The 19,998-nt window shown below is 39.2% G+C and overlaps 1 protein-coding gene across 2 annotated transcripts in view; it reads right to left on the bottom strand.

Moving 5' to 3' along the window:
- Nucleotides 1-19,529, bottom strand: part of LOC127500915 (venom phosphodiesterase 1) — a 36,133-nt gene extending 16,604 nt beyond the window's left edge. The window contains exons 1-11 of one of the 2 annotated variants that reach the window (XM_051872524.1): nt 19,300-19,507; nt 17,212-17,302; nt 15,516-15,647; nt 14,101-14,226; nt 13,858-13,918; nt 12,911-13,008; nt 12,750-12,829; nt 11,998-12,117; nt 11,810-11,919; nt 3,443-3,508; nt 3,156-3,228 (exon numbers count right to left, since the gene is read on the bottom strand). In XM_051872524.1, the coding sequence (XP_051728484.1) occupies nt 3,156-3,228; nt 3,443-3,508; nt 11,810-11,919; nt 11,998-12,117; nt 12,750-12,829; nt 12,911-13,008; nt 13,858-13,918; nt 14,101-14,226; nt 15,516-15,647; nt 17,212-17,302; nt 19,300-19,338 (996 nt within the window). In that variant the 5' untranslated portion in view covers nt 19,339-19,507. Of the gene's footprint in view, nt 1-3,155; nt 3,229-3,442; nt 3,509-11,809; nt 11,920-11,997; nt 12,118-12,749; nt 12,830-12,910; nt 13,009-13,857; nt 13,919-14,100; nt 14,227-15,515; nt 15,648-17,211; nt 17,303-19,299 lie in introns of both variants that reach the window. The other variant, XM_051872525.1, reaches the window with a different exon arrangement.
- Between the last annotated feature and the right edge of the window lie 469 nt (nt 19,530-19,998).

The following is a 19,998-nucleotide window of genomic DNA, read 5'->3' on the forward strand; positions in this document are numbered from 1 at the left end:
CCGTAGGGTTGTCTTCCACTGGAACAGGGTTGGTATTAGCTTTCAGCATTGCCCTGAGCGACGGAGCAGCCCTTTTCAGGATCGCACTGCTCATCTTCGCAGCCTGAGCAGGGGACTAGAAAAGGTGTCCTAAAAATTGCACACCTCACCCAATGCCTGACCAGCCTGCCGCAGCTGGTGGGTAGCAGCGGTAGCAACTACAAGAAAAAGAACAAGAAATTCAAGGTGTCTCCTCTCACCTTTGGTGCATGGAATGTGTGCACTCTGATGGACAAAGCTCAAGTGGATAGACCAGAAAGAAGAAAAGCCCTGGTGGGCAGAGAGCTGGCTCGATACAATGCCGACATTGCCGCTCTTAGCAAAACTCGCCTCGCAGAGGAAGGACAACTGAATGAGATTGGAGCAGGCTGCACACTTTTCTGGAGTGGCAGTGCTAAAAACAACTGATGTGAGGTTGGAGCCGGCTTCGCCATCAAGAATAACTTAGTCAAGAAACTGTCCAGTCTCCCCAGTGGAGTAAACGACCGGCTCATGGCGTTGAAACTCCTACTGCCCGGAAAGAAGCAAGCCTCTGTGATCAGCTCGTATGCCCCCTCCCTGACCAACCCAGATGATGCCAAGGAGAAGTTCTACAAGGACCTCCACAGACTGGTTTCATCAACCCTGCAATCAGAAAACCTCATCATCCTTGTCGACTTCAATGCCCAAGTAGGCACAGATTTCTATGCCTGGGAAGGAGTAATAGGCAGACATGGTATAGGGAAGTGCAAACCCAATGATCTCCTTTTAAAACAGTTCTGCACTGAACATGAGCTGATAATTACCAACACAACCTTTTGCCTCCCTGCCCGCACCAAGACATCATGGATGCATCCACTCTCTAAGCTCTGGCATCTCATCGACTTCGTCATCGTCAGGAAGAGGGACAAAGCTGACTGTTGGACTGACCACAGACTCATCATCAGCAGGATGAACCTGAGAATCCTCCCAAAGAGATGACCGCAAGGGAAGACTGCACCAAAGAGTCTGGACATCTCAAAGCTGAAGAAGTCAGAGACCAAGCAGTAGCTGACAGAAGAACTGGGAAACTTGGCTGTCAACATCCAGATCACTGACAACATCGAGGACAGCTGGGCCACCTTTCACAACACAGTCTATGCCTCTGATTATGGATCACTTGGTCCTAGCAAGAGAAAACATCAAGACTGGTTTGATGACAACAGCGAACAAATGAACCACATCTGGTGTTTTTACGACTCCAAGGAAGTGTATGGACCCCAACCTGCAAGCTCATCTCAAATTTCGCTGCTGATGGAAAAACACAGCTCACAGAGAAATCCCAGATAATTGAGCAGTGGGCAGAGCATTTAGATGCAGTCCTCAACAATCCATCCCACAACTGTGAAGAAGCGTCATAGTTTGATGTCAATGAGGACCCAGACACCCCTCTTATAATGTCAGAAGTTGACAAAGCCATCAACCAGCAGTCATATAGCAAAGCTTCTGGAGCTGATGCATTACCATCCGAGATCTACAAAGCTTCTGGACCATGCCTGGACAACAAGCTAACAGAACTACTCCAAACAATGTGGGCACAAGGTACTATCCCTTAAGACTGTGGTCTCAAACTCAATTCCTGGGGGGCCACAGTTTTGCTCCAACCCTAATCAAACACACCTGATCAAGGTCTTCAGGATTACTAGAAACTTCCAAGCAGGTGTGAGTTGAAGCTGGTTGGAGCTAAAGTGTGCAGAGCTGTGGCCCTCCAGGAATTGAGTTTGAGACCACTGCCTAAGACTTCAAGGATGCCACCATTTTGCACCTCTACAAATGTGAAGGAACCAAACAGATGTGCGACAACCACAGAGGAATCTCACTCCTTTGCATCACGGAAAAATCCTCACAAGAATCTTCCTGAACCGACTCACCGCGCACCTAGAGCAAGACCTACTCCCCGAGAGCCAGTGTGGCTTTAGGAAATAATGAAGAACAGTAGACATGATATTTGCCGGCTAAAAAGAAAAGTGCCATGGACAAAACATTGATCTCTACACCACGTTCGTGGATTTAACCAATGCATTTGACTCGTGAGAGTCGTGAGGGGCTCTGGAAGATCCTGAGCAAGTTTGGGTGCCCCAAAAGATTCATTTGCATAGTACGCCAGTTCTGCATGATGGCATGCAGGTTCGTGTACTTGATGATGGAGACCCATCTGCTCCCTTACCAGTTACAAACACACTGTTCAGCATGATGTTTTCTGCAATGTTGACAGATGCTTCCAAGACACTGACCCTGACACTGAACTAGACGCTGTCAGCAAGTTCACCTACCTGGGGAGCACCCTTTCATGCAACGTGCATATTGACAATGAAACAGCCGTTAGAGTAGCCAAGGCCAGTGCTGCCTTTGGCAGAATTCGTTCATCAGTGTGGGAACGAAAAGGGATCAGCCTGACCACCAAGCTGAAGGTCTATAGAGCCGTAGTCCTGTTTGCCCTCCTTTACGACATGCCAGCAAGCTGAACCGCTTCCAGCTCTACAGCCTCCGCAAACTGTTGAAAGTGAAGTGGCAGGACAAAGTCCCTGACACAGAAATACTTGAATGGATAAGCATGCCCAAATCTCAGCTCCGCTTAGGCTGGACACATTGTGAGAATGTCCAGCCAATGCCTAGCAAAACGCATCCTATATGGAGAGCTGAAAATGGCAGCATGTTCTCAAGGCAGACAGAAAAAGAGGTTCAAAGAGACTTTAAAAGCCTCAATGAAAGACTTTGGTTTTGATCGCTCTTCATGGGAAGACCTTGTCCTAAAACCCTCAGCCTGGCGCCTTGCTGTAACCATAGGGGCCACGCTCTCAGAGCAGCTACACATTGAGACAGCAAAGAAAAAAGGGCTGCACACAAAGCCCGAGCAGGAAACAGTCAAATGACAGAGAGCACCCCAGCTCACTTGATCTGCCCACACTGCCAGAGACACTTCTGGCCTTGGATCGCGAACCCTGCGAACCCATGTTTCCCATCCCTAGACAACATCAGATGAAGTTGGTCATCTTTTTAATGGAAGGATGAACACAAGTGTGTGTGTGAGTGTGAGTGACTATGTGTGAGTGTGTGAGTGTGTAGGTGTGTATGTGTGTATGTGTGTGTGTTCTCACTCCTCCGCTGACGGGTCCAAAACTGTGTCCAGAACTATCAGGCTCCTCCAGGTACACCGTTAAGAAATCCGGCCTACAGGACCAAGAACAGCAGAAACACACAGGTGAACGATGAAGCTACAGCTGAACATGATCATGATGAAATGTATCTTGATTTAAGAATGTTTAGATGTTTGTACTGGAGTCAGAGTGAACAAGTTCTGAAACAAATGACAAATGAAAACAAAGACATGAAGCAAAACAGATCCTGCAGATACAGGCACGTGATATGATGAAGATGATTTTACCGTTTGTCCTCTGGTAACTGCAGCCACCGTAGAACAGTGAAGATCCTCTCCTCATATGGGACCTTACTGCGTGCACACACACCCACACACACACACACACACACCCACACACACACACACACACACACACACAGTATGTGATGGGTGATTAATGGTTCAAATCTGAGCTGATAAACTAAACGTGTATGTTTGAATGCAGGTAGATTTGTCCTGTCAACTAGTGAGATTGATTTCTGCTGAAATATTGACACTGACAAGTACAAATACCTGACAAAGGGCTCAGAAAAATAATTATATTAATAAATATCCAGACGCATCCAAGCTTTATAATGGCAGTGTAAGGGAACAATGAGTATGAAACTCAAAAAAGTGCCTCCATCCATCATATACGTACTCCACACGGCTCCGGGGGTTAATAAAGGCCTTCTGAAGCGATGCATTGGTCTAAGAAAAATATTCATATTTAACACGTTATAAAGTAAAATAACTAGCTTCCGCCAGACCGCCTTCCGTATTCAACTTCATGGATGAATGCACTGTCTTCAGCTCATACTCACTGGTCCAGTTCACTGTCATTAAAGCTAGGTAGCGTCAGGATATTTATTAATATAACTCAGATTGTGTTCATCAGAAAGAAGAAAGTCATATACACCTAGGATGGCTTGAGCGTGAGTAAAGCTTTTACCCCTTGTGCGGTCTTCGTTTGGGAAGTACACTCAGGGTCTTTGGGGTCTTCAGAGTCCCCAGGCAACAAAATGTAAATTTGTAACAAAATAATTGTTTTTTTAAAAAACAAATGTAATTTTACTCTGTTTATTAATGTTTTTACATTTGTGCAGTTTTTGAAGGATTTATCATATTTTTTAAATGTATATAAATAAATTAAAAAATATTTTTTTAAATAGGTTTTTAGGGTTTACGGTTATGGCGCATGAGGAGTAGACACGTGCGCGACTCGCTCCCAAAACTTTTAAGTTTATCCCTATAAACCTCAGCATTTTCGTTGACAGCATTTGTTTTATAATCACTTCGTGACTTCATTCGATCTTGAAATGTCAAAAGGAAGGGGCAAACAAGTTGATAAAGACAGAGAAGGTGCCTCTTCACCGGGTGTTAGCGTTACGCTAGCCGAGATCAGTGCTTTACATGATGATCTCAGAGCATCTATCGCTGTGGACTTCAAAGCATCTTTCGAAAGTTTGGCAACGAAGTTAGATAACATTCAGTCCACAGTGGCAGATCATGATCTTCGCATCGGAAATCTTGAGTCCGGCACTATGGAGATCAGTCAACAGCTTGAACGACTCGAAGTTACGTGTTCGGGGCTACAGAAGGATAATGAGTGGCTTAAGGCTAAAGTCTCAGATCTCAAGAGCCGCAGCCGACGCCAAAATATTCGAATCCTGGGCTTACCCGAGTCAATCGAGGGGCCGCATCAGAGTACATTTTTTTCCCAGCTTCTGGTCGATGTCCTTGGACCTTGCCGCCCGAGCTAGACAGAGCTCATCGTAGCCTCGCACCTAAACCAGTGCCTGGGCAGAGACCGCGACCCGTCATCTTGCGATTTCATCGCTTTCAAGTAAAGGACCTGGTCATCTGCGAATCTCGCAAAAAGGGTGAGATGCTGTATGAAGGACACAAAATTTGTATCTTTAAGGATTACTGCCCTGAGGTTTTGAAACTTTGCGCCGAGTATAAAGATGTGATGTCGTCATTGTACAAACGCGGACTCAAGCCTGCGCTTCTGTTCCCTGCTAGACTGCGAATTACACTTCCAAACAGTGAGAAGAAATGGCTGGCTTCTGTTGCGGAAGCCAACAGCTTCATCCAGAGCTTGGACTCATAGTAAATTTGACGGACTGTATTCTACTATGAGCAGTCTTGATTATTTTTGGCATTTTTTCCCCCATTATTTTAGGGAATAGCTGGGTCCCGCGGATTTGAGTCTGACTCTGGACACTTGGCTAAACTTGACAATGTTGTTTCTTTTTCTCTTTCTTCAAACTTGCTAACTATAAGGACCCTTCAGTTTGGACTTAAAAACTGGTAAAAGTCTGGTAATTTCAGTCATATAGATTCATGTTGGGTATTTTTTTTTTTTTTTTTTTTTTTGCTTAAATGTTTTGCACTCAGATTTTAATTTTGGTATACAGACAAACAATTTTTAATTTTCAATCAGAGTCCATCATACTCCGAGCAGGCTGCTTAATTCCAGCTTCTTGTTTTATGGATAATGTGGGCTGTTTAGTGAATTTAACATTGGATTGTCCGTTAAATTTGACAAAGTTGAGTTGTTTTATATTGAACTTGTTCACCACAAAGTCCCTTCTAATTGATCTATTAAGCTTAATTCATACATGGTGTGCTAATTTTGGACAGCCAGTTTACTGTCCTTTTGCCCAAGTTATATAATTTTATTATTATTATTATTTTCTTTAAAAGTTTGCACTTTTACATTAGATTTGTTTTGAAGATTGTCTGTCAGTAATTTCTGACAATCACTATTGAGGTTATGCACCTTTTGTGGGAGGACAAGGAGTTAGGAAACTTGTTGTTATGGTAAAGCGGCTCCAGTTGCTGTTCTTGTCAGCTGGTGGGAGGGTGGGTTTGTTTTTGTTTCTTTGTCTATTTGTGTTTTTTTTTTCTTTCTTTTTTCTTGCTTCTACCTTTGTCAATCTATGTGCGATCATTATGGCACTTTATATCCTTATATGCTACAAGCAAGGTGTACTATTGGTTGGGATGTTTGTGTGGGGGTGTGGGGGTCTCAGAAATCGTCATGTTCAGGGAACTAATTATCCACGTCCGTGATGAATAACAAGATGGCACCTCGTGGTGCACTGAAATTCACCAGCTGGAACGTCAAAGGACTGAATTCTCCTGTGAAACGAAATAAAGTTCTTAATTTTTTGAAAAAATTGAATACTAGAATAGCTTTTATTCAGGAAACACACCTCAGGCCTGCAGACCATCTAAGTATTAGAAAGGGCTGGGTAGGCCAGCTCTACCACTCCAGCTTCCAGGATAGGTCCCGAGGGGTAGCTATTCTCATCCATAAATCAGTTCCTTTTTCCATTTCTGAGGTCATCTCGGATGCCAGTGGGCGTTTTATTATTCTTAGAGGACAGATCAATGGAGTTCGTTTGATTTTGGCCAATGTATATGGCCCTAACTGGGATGATGAGGCTTTTTTCAAAAAAGTTTTGTTTTTTCCTCCCTGATTTGAACTCCAACCAACTAATTCTGGGTGGGGATTTTAACTGCTGCTTAGACCCTCTTCTAGACCGCTCCTCATCTAGGCCCTGTGCACAGTCTAAGTCCAGCAGGATGATTCAGCTATTCATGGAGCAATATGCTATTTCTGATGTTTGGCGTTTTTTTAATTCTAGCACAAAACAGTTTTCTTTCTTTTCCCCTGTACATCACACTTTCTCCCGCATTGATTATTTTCTTGTTGATAACAAATTGCTTCCATTGGTTAGCTCATGTATCTATAATACTATTGTTATTTCAGACCATGCTGCTGTTACATTTGACCTCGCTTTACCAAGCCTTTCAATGTCCCGGTCTCCTTGGCGTTTTAACTCTCTGCTTCTCAATGATTCTAATTTTATTTCTGTTATTAACGACCGTATTGACCTTTTTATCTCCACAAATATTTCCCCTGACATTTCAGCTAAGACAATCTGGGAGGCATGACTTTGTTAAATTTCTCACAACAAAGACAGAGTTTGATTTACTTACTACAAATGAGGCAACTGAAGCTCTACATAAGACTCATTGCAATTATTATGAATTCGGTGATAAATCAAGTAAATTGCTTGCCCATCAGTTGCATCAGTCTGCTGCCTCACATCTCATTACTCAAATTTCCACCTCCGTTGGGTCTTCAGTTAATCCACTAACTATTAATGATGAGTTCAGGAATTTTTATGCCTCCTTATATACTTCGGAAAGCATAGCTGAAGTGGCCCAATTCGATAATTTTTTTAATTCCTTCAATATGCCTTGCATTGATCCTGATATCTCCTCAAATTTAATAGGCCCTCTTACATTGGATGAAATTAATGCTCTTAGTCTAATGCAGAATGGCAAATGCCCAGTGCCGGATGGCTTTCCTGCTGAATTTTTTCAAGACATTTTCTGACAAATTATCACCTCTTTTGCTTAACATGTTCAATGAGTCTTACAGCTCAGGTATTCTCCCTCATTCCTTAAGGCAGGCTATCATTTCTCTTATTCTCAAAAAAGATAAAGATCCTTCTCAGTGCAGCAACTATCGACCCAAATCTTCTTACTTTGTTCGGATGTGAAATTATTAGCTAAAGTCCTAGCAAGATGTCTGGAGGTGATCCTTCCAACTATAATTTCTACAGACCAAACAGGCTTTATTAAAAATAGACATTCTTTTCATAATATTAGACGCCTTTTGAATATTCTCTATTCTTCTTCTTTAAATGAAACTCCAGAATTAGTTATTTCCATGGACGCAGAGAAGGCATTTGATAGAGTCGAGTGGCGCTATTTGTTTTATACACTGAGGAAATTTGGCTTTCCTGATCAGTTTATATCTTGGATTAGGCTTTTATATACATCTCCCTTGGCCTGTGCTCGAACTAATAATAACTATTCTGGGTATTTCTCCCTTGCTCGCAGGACTGGACAAGGTTGCCCACTTTCCCCCCTGTTGTTTGCAATAGCCATTGAGCCTTTGGCAATTGCTCTAAGATCCAGTGCGATGGCTGGCATTCAAAGGGGAGGGTTGGAGCATAAGCTATCTCTGCATGCAGATGATCTTCTCTTATATGTGTCTGAGCCCGGCACTTCTATTCCCTTGGTGCTTGATTTGCTAATGGATTTTGGCCTAATCTCAGTTAAATTTGAGTCAAAGTGAATTAATGCCCATCAACACACCTACCTTGAATTATCCATTAGCATCCCTGCCTTTTAGATCTTCTTTACAAAGTTTTCGATATTTGGGCATAAATGTGACAAAAAACTTTTCAGACTTATTTGACCACAATTTTGTCCCATTGCTTAATCGTCTATCACAGGATTTTAATCGCTGGTCTCTCCTTCCTATATCCCTGATCGGTAGGGTTAATTGTATTAAAATGAGTGTGCTCCTTAAATTTTTATATTTATTTCAGTGCATTCCTATTTTTATTCCAAAGTTTTTTTTTTTTTTGCTGCACTTGATAGCTCTATTTCTAGTTTTCTTTGGAATAAAAAAACCCCCCCCAAAGATTCGGAAAGGCATTCTGCAGAAGACAAAACAATTGGGTGGTCTAGCTCTTTCTAATTTTCGAACATATTGTTGGGCAGCAAATATATGCACCACTCTTTACTGGTTCCAGCCAAGCAACTCCGTCCACTCCCCACCCTGGCTGCATATCGAGAATGCCTCATGTAAGTCTTCTTCCCTGGCGGCTCTTTTATGCCTCCTATATACATTGTCCCCAATGAAATATTCAATTAATATAATTGTTAAAAACAGTCTTAAAATCTGGACCCGGCATTTTGGTCTTCATAATACTCCCCTGTTATCCCCAATACATTCTAACACGTTGTTTCACCCAACCATTTTGGACAGTGCTTACACCTCTTGGAGAGACCTTGGGTTGGTTTCTATTGCTGACCTTTACATCGATGGTGTTTTTGCCTCTTTTGAACAGTTGACTTCTCAGTTTAATATTTCCAAAAAACATTTTTTCAAATATTTACAAATTTGAGATTTTGTACGGAAAAAAATGGTCAACTTTCCAAATGCGCCTCTCCCTTCAGATTTAGACACCATTCTGGGTGTGGATCCTTGTTCTAAAGGGTCAATTTGTAAATTAGTGAATATAATTGTTCATTTGCAATCTTCCTCTGATAATTTACGCTTTGTCTGGTCCCAAGACATCGGCACTGAGATTAACGAGGAGACATGGAGGGCAGTCCTGAACAGGGTTTACTCCTCATCTCTCTGCGCATGTCACAGGCTCATACAGTGCAAGGTGGTTCATAGAGCCCACTGGTCTAAGACCAGGTTAGCACGCATTAACCCGTCTATTGACTCGGAGTGTGACAGGTGTCATTCTGGTTCAGCCACTTTAATTCACATGTTCTGGTCCTGCCCAGCCCTGTCTTCCTTTTGGAGGCAAATTTTTGTCTCATTGTCAGCCATTACCTCTGCGGATATTCCACTCTGTCCAGTCACAGCTTTATTTGGGGTTCTCCTGCCTGGCCAGTCTTTGCCTTCTCACTTTTCAGATTTTGTAGCTTTTCTGACTCTTTTAGCTAGGCATTTAATTCTATTGAATTGGAAAAGCCCTCACCCTCCATCTTACACTTGCTGGATAAGAGATGTTCTTTATTTTATGAAACTGGAGAAAATTAGGTACTCTCTTCACCGACCTAGCACCATTTTCATCAAGCTTTGGCAACCCCTTCGTGAACATATCAAAACTATCCAGCTTGACCCTGCTTTTTGTGTATGATCCCCTTTCCTCCCCCCACATCTATCACCAGTCTAGATGTTGATACTAATCTTGTATTGCCTGGCCGATACACTGCTGTGTTTACTGTATGCATGATTGTACTGTTCCATTTTTTTTTTTTTTTTTTTTTTTGAGGGGAAAAGAATCCTCAGTGTATCTTCTTACTGTAATGTTTTATTGTGTATTTTCATCTTCCCCTGTTTCTTTAAATTATTATAATTTTTTTTTGTATGTTTTGTAATAGTTTAAAGTGTATAAATAAATCATAAAAAAAAAATATATATATATATATATAAATAAATATGTTTTTATACAAAAACAGCTTTTTATGTAAAATTCACTTTATAAAAGACCCACATTTCTAAATTTCATTCATGGGGATAACATGGATAATTTGACATGGTTTAGTGTAAGTTTTTTGCCCATCTTTTGGAAAATGCAGTTTTAAAAGTAAAAAGATTAATCACTTTTACCAGTAAATGGCTGCAGAGCTCCAATATTTGCTATGTGCTATTTGACTAACTGAAAGACATCTTTTCACAAGTATTTTTCAGTTGGATTCATATCTAAATATTATGAAATCACAATTATAACAATAAAAGCTACTTTTTTTTCCAAAGTTTAGTATTTTTTGAAAAAAAAAAAAAAAAAAAAAAAAAAAAAAATCAGTTTTTCAATATTGTTACATTATGATGAGACCCCACTTAGAAAATAGACAAAATTCATCCTCAAAATCAACATTATTGAAAAACTTATTTTTTTTCAGTACAAAAAAAAAAAAAAAAGCTAAATTTTGACAAAAAGTAATTTTTATTGTCATAATTGTGATTTCATAATATTTAGATATAAATCCAACTGAAAAATACTTGTGAAAAGATGTCTTTCAGTTAGTAAAATAGCACATAGCAAATAGTGGTAAAAGTGATAGTTTTTTTACTTTTAAAACTGCATTTTCCAAAAGATGGGCAAAAATCTTACACTAAACCATGTCAAATTATCCATGTTATCCCCATGAATGAAAGTTAGAAATGTGGGTCTTTTATAAAGTGAATTTTACATAAAAAGCTGTTTTTGTATAAAAACCTACTCAACAAAATATTTATTTATTTATATAAATTTAAAAGATATGATAAATCCTCAAAAAACTGCACAAATATGAAGTAAAAACATTAATAAACAGAGTAAAATTACATTTGTTTTTTAAAAAACAATTATTTTGTTACAAAATTGCATTTTGTTGCCTGGGGTCTCTGGAGACCCCAAAGACCCTGAGTGTGACTTTTTTTTCTACACTAACATAAAAACAAGATATCGCTCCAATTTTTTTTTTATTTGTAGATCTAGAAAGTGTTAACAACTGTACAAAGTTTCTTTAATTTTTTTTAATTTTAGCAAACGTCATTTGGGGTCTAAAAAGACCCCAAAGACTCTATAAGGGTTAAAGTGAACTAATCAGATGTTTGTAATTGTTTTAAGCAGAAACTCCCTTCATTCTGAACAATTCAAGTCTTCATATCTTCAGTCATTTCTCTTCTCAGGTAAATGTATCTTGATTTAAGAATATTTAGATATTTGTGCTGGAAAACAAGACAGAAACACTGAGGAAGAACAACATTTCTTTGCAGTGCAGACAATTCGACCAGAATTTATATGCAGGTAGTGGGAGAAAGACGTCAACACTGATTAAATCAAAACAGGACGAGTCAGAAAATCTCTGGTGAGCGCAGAATAGTTCCCTTAGATCTCCAGCTGTGAAGAATCTCTCGACCATATCAAAGAACACCGTGTTTATACTATCAGGACGAATCTGACGCACAAACCGCCCTGCTGAGACTCAAGTTATGCTCGACTACACCGCATTAATGTGTGTTTGATGTAAACTAACCCGTCGTAATTCATGTAGATATCTGGGAAACTCCCATTTATGGGCACATCGGATCCCGGCCAGAAGAACGTTCCGGCTTTCAGCCCCTGATACATGGCCGTGTTCCAGATCTGCAGGCAGAGGTCAGAGGTCAGGGGTCAGAGGTCAGTACAGTGTGTGTGTGTGTGTGTGTGTTTGTGTGTTTGTACCGGTTGTCCCTGGTACCATCTGGGATTGCCTTTCTCACTGTTGGACAGACTGAAGGAGGCGTCGAACACGGGGTCGTACATGTTATTATCCACCAGCCCATGTGACTCAGCGTACAGACCCTGCACATGACAACACACCTCTGACATCACTTCCTGCACTGCACACCTACACATCCACATTCATATTCACTCTTTCTCCAGATGCCTTCACCCACAAGGCCTTGCAAACGAGTAAAATTAAGCAATTCATCACAATATTCAAAATCTGATATATTAATAAACAATCTAGAGCCCTAAATAGTACACAAGAGAAGAATTAGCACACCATATCATAGTACACTTGAAATAGCACCCATAAGCATTTACAATATCAAAGGAGGTGTTTTTTTAAAAAATAATTTAAAAAAAGTAACTTCTGTTTACTTGATTATCCAGACATCATGAGAAATCATGAGTATCAAATATGATCATCAGGTTTATTTGTTCATCTCTCAATCATCATTGCATTGCATTATATGTTTTAAAACTACAGAGATCTGATCATAAAACTGAGCATTGAAATATCATCTTACTAAGATATATTATTGGCAGATATATTGATATGTCAGTATCTCATGATCTTTATACGAGTCATGATAATGCAGTATCACTTTTGCTCTGGAAGTTTTTCAGAGGTTGTGTGAGGGAAAACAGATAAAAATGGCAAAGTGCGTCTGTGAAGCATGTGTGTTCACGTGTGCGTCATGACTCACTGTGGCTATGGAGTAGTGGTTAGGGAAAGTCTTACTAGGAAACACGGCCTGCATGAAGGCTGACGATGTACCGCACTTTCCTGAACAACACACACATACGCAATACGGTTTAATACTGAGATTCAGTGTATTAAATGAGTGTGTTTGTGTGTCTGACTCACTGATCTTATCCAGCACTGGCACTAATGAGCCCCACGTCTGCAGATATTCAGCTCTTAAACCATCCAGAGAAACCAACAGCAGCGGCTGCCTCTTAAAACTACACAAACAAACACATCAAAAAAAAAAAAAAAACTACTGAATGTGTCCATCTGGCCAAAGATTTCCTAGAAATCTATTTATCATCAAACCAGGAGGAGAGAGGAAATCAGACCTGCCTCCAATGCCTTGTACTGTGGTGCAATGATTCATTTGATTGATTTATGATGATTCAAGCGATTGAGTCAGTGGTGTGTGTGTGTGTGTGTGTGTGTGTGTGTGTGAGTGAATGAGTGAATGTGTGTGTGTGCGTGCGTGCGTGTGTGTGTGTGTGTGTGTGTGAGTGAGTGAATGTGTGTGTGTCAAGTCAAGTCACCTTTATTTATATAGCGCTTTTTACAATGTAGATTGTGTCAAAGCAGCTTTACATTGATAACTGGCACATTGTTTGGCTGCACAGCAGCTCTTAAAGAATAGTGTCAATGCAGGCAGATCAAAGCACTGTTGAATATCAAATGTCAAGTCAAGTGTCCCCAACTAAGCAAGCCAGAGGCGACAGCGGCAAGGAACCCAAACTCCATCAGGTGACATCAGGTGGCAGACAAGTGGCAAATAGGTGTTAAATGGAGAAAAAAACCTTGGGAGAAACCAGGCTTAGTCGGGGTGCCAGTTCTCCTCTGGCCAACAGTGCTTTGTTACGATTCAGGTTGCTATCATAAGTCCGACAGGATCGCAACATTCAAAGTATTTATTCCAGTTCCATCCTATTGAGGATCGTATTCATCACGCCGGTATGGACGGTTGTTGAGGAACTGTGTCGTGGCTGTCGTGTCGATGAGGCCCTCACAGTGGATGATCTAGTTGTGTGTGTGTGTGTGTGTGTGTGAGAGAATGAGTGAATGAGTGTCACCTGGCAGGGCATTTGGCTGTGCTCATGTCCACACACTCATCCTGAACCCACTGCGTGTCTCCTGCATCACAAACACACAATGGCATGTGACACATTGAATTAAACATGAAATTTTGAAGTAGAAAGACTGAAATAATCTTTATTTATAACTTGTAGATCTCAGTTTCATCAGACTGTATGTGTGGTTTAATTAAACTGAGCCCAAAGTTACTGAAGCACAGACTCACAGAGACGAAGACTCACCCTTACAGACGCTGTTGTAGTTTGAGCAGCAGTCTCCGGCGCTCATACAGTCATCAGAACAGTGACACTTACTGTCCGACAGGCGCGTCTCTCCACAGCGCAGTGTCGTACAGTCCCAGCTCTGAGCTAGAACACCACACACACACACACACACACACACACACACACACACATCAGTAACATCAGTAACATTCTTTTATTATTTTAGTTTTTACTGAAAAACTTTTTTCAGTTTTAAAGTCACACTTTATATTAGGTGTCCTTAACTACTATTTACTTATAAAATGACTAAAATCTGTTTTTTTTTTTAGCTTTATAATATACTGAGAAATGTTAAAAATGCAGGTGATAAAGAGAAAGACAAAGTTCATCACAAGCAGCTTTTCCACAAGCGGAGATGAGGCATTGAGATGTTAAGATATTATAAACATTAACATCATGATTTCCTGTAAAGCTGATTTAAATGTTAATGCACTATATAAATAAGTTTAAAGATGAAAATATAGAAGGTGCACAATGTCATCCACACACAACACTAAAATAATGCAGTAAACATTCATTTAACAACATAAAACCCTGATGTACATAACAGTTATTTCCACGAAAAACCATCAAATGTGAGCTGTCACACAGAATTATGGGAATGTATATTGTAAGATGATTTTTTGGAAGTGGCTAAGAACAGTTAACAGTAAAAAAAAAAAAAAAAAAGGACATTTAACAGTATTTTACTGTAAAATGATATGAAATGTCCAGTAAGATCTATTACAGTTTTTCAAGAGAAATTACTGATGATCAATTAACATTTTACTATTGCATTTTTATTTTTATTATGACAAATATCAGACATGAACTGTAAAAAAAATGTTAATTTTACACTGTAACATTTATTGTAATTTTAACAGTAAATGTTACAGCACATGTCTGATATTTGTCATGATTACCTTTAATTGTTCAAAATGTTTCAAAAATATCAAACATCAGCAATTTAACTTGAAAATGAATGAATATGAATGAATGAGATGAATATTCTGGGAAAGGCTGGAATCCACACTTCTTCATTTATCAGATGCTTTCAGAGCGAGTAATCCAACAACTCGTTCATTCAGAAAACATTAATCATTAACTGAACGGACTACGCTGCAAAAAATGATGTTCTTCCTCAGCACAATTATCTAAACATTCTTTCATCAAGACACATTTCCTGGAGAAGCAAAATGACTTCAGATATTAAGCATGTTTAGATATTTACACAGGAAATCAAGACAAAAATACTGAGGAAGAACTGCTGTGTGTTTATTAGTTGAATATCTGCCAGACCTGCTAGCTTCAGCCTGCTGTAACTTGTGAAGATGTTTACAGAGCTCAGATAACACACAGTTACACTGCGGGATCAGTGTGAGACTGTCACTCACCGGGCAGCAGGCAGATGTCCTGGTAGTCATAGCAACAGCTGCCAGTGTCCACACACTGCCTGTCACAGCGGCAGGCGGCAGGAGCTGCATCGAACGGCTCATAGCAACGATTCCTGCAGGACGCCGACACGTCTGACACACACACACACACGTCAGAGGAAACATCTGAACTCAGAATCATATCCTGTTTGCATAGCAACCATCATCATTTCACATAGAAAAATAGAAATCTTGAAAAGTAATACAGCTTCTAATCGTTATATTACTACAAAATCAATACAAGAAAAAAAAAAACTAATTATAGTTATATATTGTAATATATTAATCAAAGCCATTTTTTCATCAAATTATGAAACTGAAATGCAATTATTATTGTAGTTTTTTTTTTATTTACAAATTAACCTGTTAACTGTCAGTTGACACTCAATGTCGGTCCTGCGAAAACTTTCTGGAATTGGACATTGTGTTACCATGAAAACGGTACTTTAGCAGCTCAATTTTTGTGATATCATCTTATTGGATTTGATTTTCTAGCAATTTAGGCTACATAAAATTCGAATGAGAAGATTATAATTGTGTGCTTGGGACATGGATTTTAATGGTGAGACTTTTGAAATTATATAAAAAAAAATATTTAGATTTATTGGCCAATATATCGGTTATCGGCTTTCAAATATAAAGAATTATCGGTTATCGGTATCTGCCAAAACTTTCATATCGGTGCATCTCTACCTGCTGAAACTGATGGTTTGATTTTCTTAAAGAAAAAAAATCTCTCCCAAATAATGCTGTAAACGATACAGGGATCCTCTCATTTGGTACATTACAATAATGTTAGAGGTTACAATTATATTCAACTGCTCTTTATTTTTAGATATAATAATTACACTCAAAAAACTAAAATATTTATATACAACTTGTTTTCATGACAAATTTATTCAAACATATATCGTTAACAGTAAATAATCTCCTCTCGTGTTTTTATAGCTAACTAACAAACTTTTCTGAGGTACGTGACATTACGTGAAATATTGTTCTCAAGCTGTTTTATTGATGTCTTTCCGCGGTTGAAACACTGATTAATTGATTACACAAGACATGATTCATTTCAGTAAGTTGTTCTGTATCTTTCAACATACCTTCTGATGTTCATGCGTGTTTTTCAAGATATAACTTGTAGTAAAGAGGAAGAGACTGAGGCGCTACAGCGATCTGTCACGACACGTCAAAACACCATTTATTCTTTGAATGATGGACAGAATTTGAAAGCTGAGACTTTGTTTCTTCACAAGTAACAAGCATAAAGCTCTTTGTGATTATTGGATGGGAGGCGCAACAAATAATGTTTGTTGTAAGGAAAAACCGCAGACTTGCAACCCTGAACTACGGGTGATTCAGAGGGTCAAACAGAGCTTTAACATCGCATGCTTCGTCTTGTTAACTTGCCCTAAATTCAACACAAGAGAGATTTTCTTCACACACAGTTTGACACGTTTTTCCACCCCTTTTGATTGACAAGATATAAATCAGCCCCGATCATTGGCCGTTTTTAAACAACTGGCTGATTGCCAATAGTGAAAATAACTGCTTTACAAAAAAAAGAAAAAAAAAAAAAAAGAAAATGATATTAGGCCATTTTTTTGATAAGCAAAATATACTGTATAATGTCTTTCTTGTAATTGTGTTTGTTTCTCACCTTTATTCCTGCAGTCCTGCAGCTGGAGACCGAGACCCAAACCCAAACCCAGAATGATCACCAGCACACACACTGCCAACAACGCCGCCAACTGCGCGCACACACACACGCACACACACACACACAGGTTTGTTTTGTTATCTTAGTGAAGACATTGCATAGACTTCCATTGATTTTATATCAGGTCAATGATATTTTCTGTCCCCTAACCCAACCCATACTCCCAAACCCATCACAGAAACATGTGCACATCACTAGATTTAAATAAAAACATCTTTTGGCTGATTTATGAGCCTTTGTTACTTGTGAGGAGCAGTCAAATGTCTTCTCTAGTGGGTTTATGAAAGTATTTCACAATATAAGTGAAAACATTTGGTCCTCACAAGTATCATCAAAACAACAAGTATAGTCAAAACAAGTACACACACACACAGAGAGAGAGAGAGAGAGAGAGAGAGAGAGAGAGAGAGAGAGAGAGAGAGAGAGAGAGAGAGAGAGAGAGAGAGAGAGAGAGAGAGAGAGAGAGAGAGAGAGAGAGAGAGAGAGAGAGAGAGAGAGAGAGAGAGAGATTAAAACAACACAAGCTTCACATTCAATTCTGAATTCATCAAAAAAGACAAAATGAACATGTACAGGATTCCTGCTGAGACTGTATTATTATATGATCATTCAGAGACTATAAGGAATCTGCAGAACATGAGTCAGTTGCATAAACTGTTTAGATTAGTCTTACAAGTAGGTTTTCTATTTGTTTCTATTTGTAAGTCAGTTGCTTAAAAACATATTAGTGCGGCTCCATGTCAACCTTTCTCGCTCGCTGTGACACTAACCTGAGCACCAGACGCGTGCCACAGTGACCGGAGTGACTTCTCTTTATTTACGGATATGACGAGACAAGCACGGGCGAGTGACACATGTACGCAATTTCCCACGAAAACTATCCGGCAGGTCTGAAATATAAACACTTACTGTGATTCACTATGGTAGCCTGTTGTAAGACAAACACGCTTTTTAGAAGAAGGTTTGATGATGTTTTGACTCGTTATTGAAATTTGGCCAATTTTGAACAAAAGGTCACATAGTGTACCTTTAAATTAGTGATCAGAAAGTCTGTGTCATTACTGCTTCACATGAGGGTCATAATCAAAAAGTACAAAATATATTCAAGTGTTGCATTTTTATATTTCGCATCGTCTGTCGCAGCGTCACATTTCTTCGTTCTTTAAATTATCTGTCTGAACACAATTATTATTAAATGAAATGGAATCATTAGTTTAATTGTTATATATACACAATTATTATTGTATTTTTTACAAATTACATTTCATCTAATTCAGCAAACTCTTCAGTGTTGCATACTTACAAATGCATTTCATAATTTAAATAATACATTATATAATATCAATATATATACAGCTTGCGACAGATGGACGTGGATCATTCTTGTTTATCACACACACGTCGTCAGGTTTATGTGTCCATAAAAATGAAATGACACAGTAAAAAGATTCAGACTTTGTATTTCCACGCTTCATCTGTGGATGGATTTCATAATTTCATTGTCTTGTTTCCAGCACAAATATCTAAACATTCTTAAATCAAGATACATTTACTGGAGAAGAAAAATGACTGAAGATATTAAACCTTGTTTTATGAGAAATGCATCAAAATTGAGTTTTGAACAAGAACAAATATCTGTCAAGAGTCAGAAAAATCAACTTAATTCAAAGTGAAAAGAAGATTATTTTTCTGACTCCACTGGCAGATATTTATTGTTTTAAACACTTCATTTTGATGATTTTTCCGAAACCAAGACTAATTATACAGCATAAATTAATTGTATATTTATGTGTTGATTTTGCTTTTAAACATTTACAGGCTGTTTGGCCCTTGATGCAACTCACACACATTAAACAAACAGACTCAGGATGTGATGCGACATGAACGCTTCACATTATTCATCATCTGACTGATCCTCCACAGAAACACAGATGATCCCACAGAAATAATGAACCGTATGCCATAGGATCTCACAGGAAGATTTACAGGACTGATTTACCGGGAATGAGCAGAAGAGTCTCAACTCACCAGAAGAACCTTCTTTTTCTTCTTGTTCTTGAAGTCCATTGTGACGTCCAGAAGAAACTGAGACACTCGCACACTGTCAGACCTTCTGTAGGAGTGTGAGTGTGAGTGTGTGTGTGTGTGTGTGAACTTTGTACTGTGTTTGTGAACAGTAGCTGATAACACACATCAACAGAATCACGCTTAATGGCATAAAAGAGCAGTTGACAAAAATTGTACTATTTTAATAATCATCATACAGTATCTCACAGAAGTGAGTACACCCCTCACATTTTTGTAAATATTTTATTATATCTTTTCATGTGACAACACTGAAGAAATGACACTTTTCTACAATGTAAATTAGTGAGTGTACAGCTTGTATAACAGTGTAAATTTGCTGTCCCCTCAAAATAACTCAACACACAGCCATTAATGTCTAAACCGCTGGCCACAAAAGTGAGTACACCCCTAAGTGAAAATGTCCAAATTGGGCCCAATTAGCCATTTTCTCTCCCCGGTGTCATGTGACTCGTTAGTGTTACAAGGTCTCAGGTGTGAATGGGGAGCAGGTGTGTTAAATTTGGTGTTATCGCTCTCACTCTCTCATACTGGTCACTGGAAGTTCAACATGGCACCTCATGGCAAAGAACTCTCTGAGGATCTGAAAAAAAGAATTGTTGCTCTACATAAAGATGGCGTAGGCTATAAGAAGATTGCCAA

The sequence above is a fragment of the Ctenopharyngodon idella genome, chromosome 19 (genome assembly GCF_019924925.1).
Source record: "Ctenopharyngodon idella isolate HZGC_01 chromosome 19, HZGC01, whole genome shotgun sequence".
NCBI classification, from domain to species: domain Eukaryota; kingdom Metazoa; phylum Chordata; class Actinopteri; order Cypriniformes; family Xenocyprididae; genus Ctenopharyngodon; species Ctenopharyngodon idella.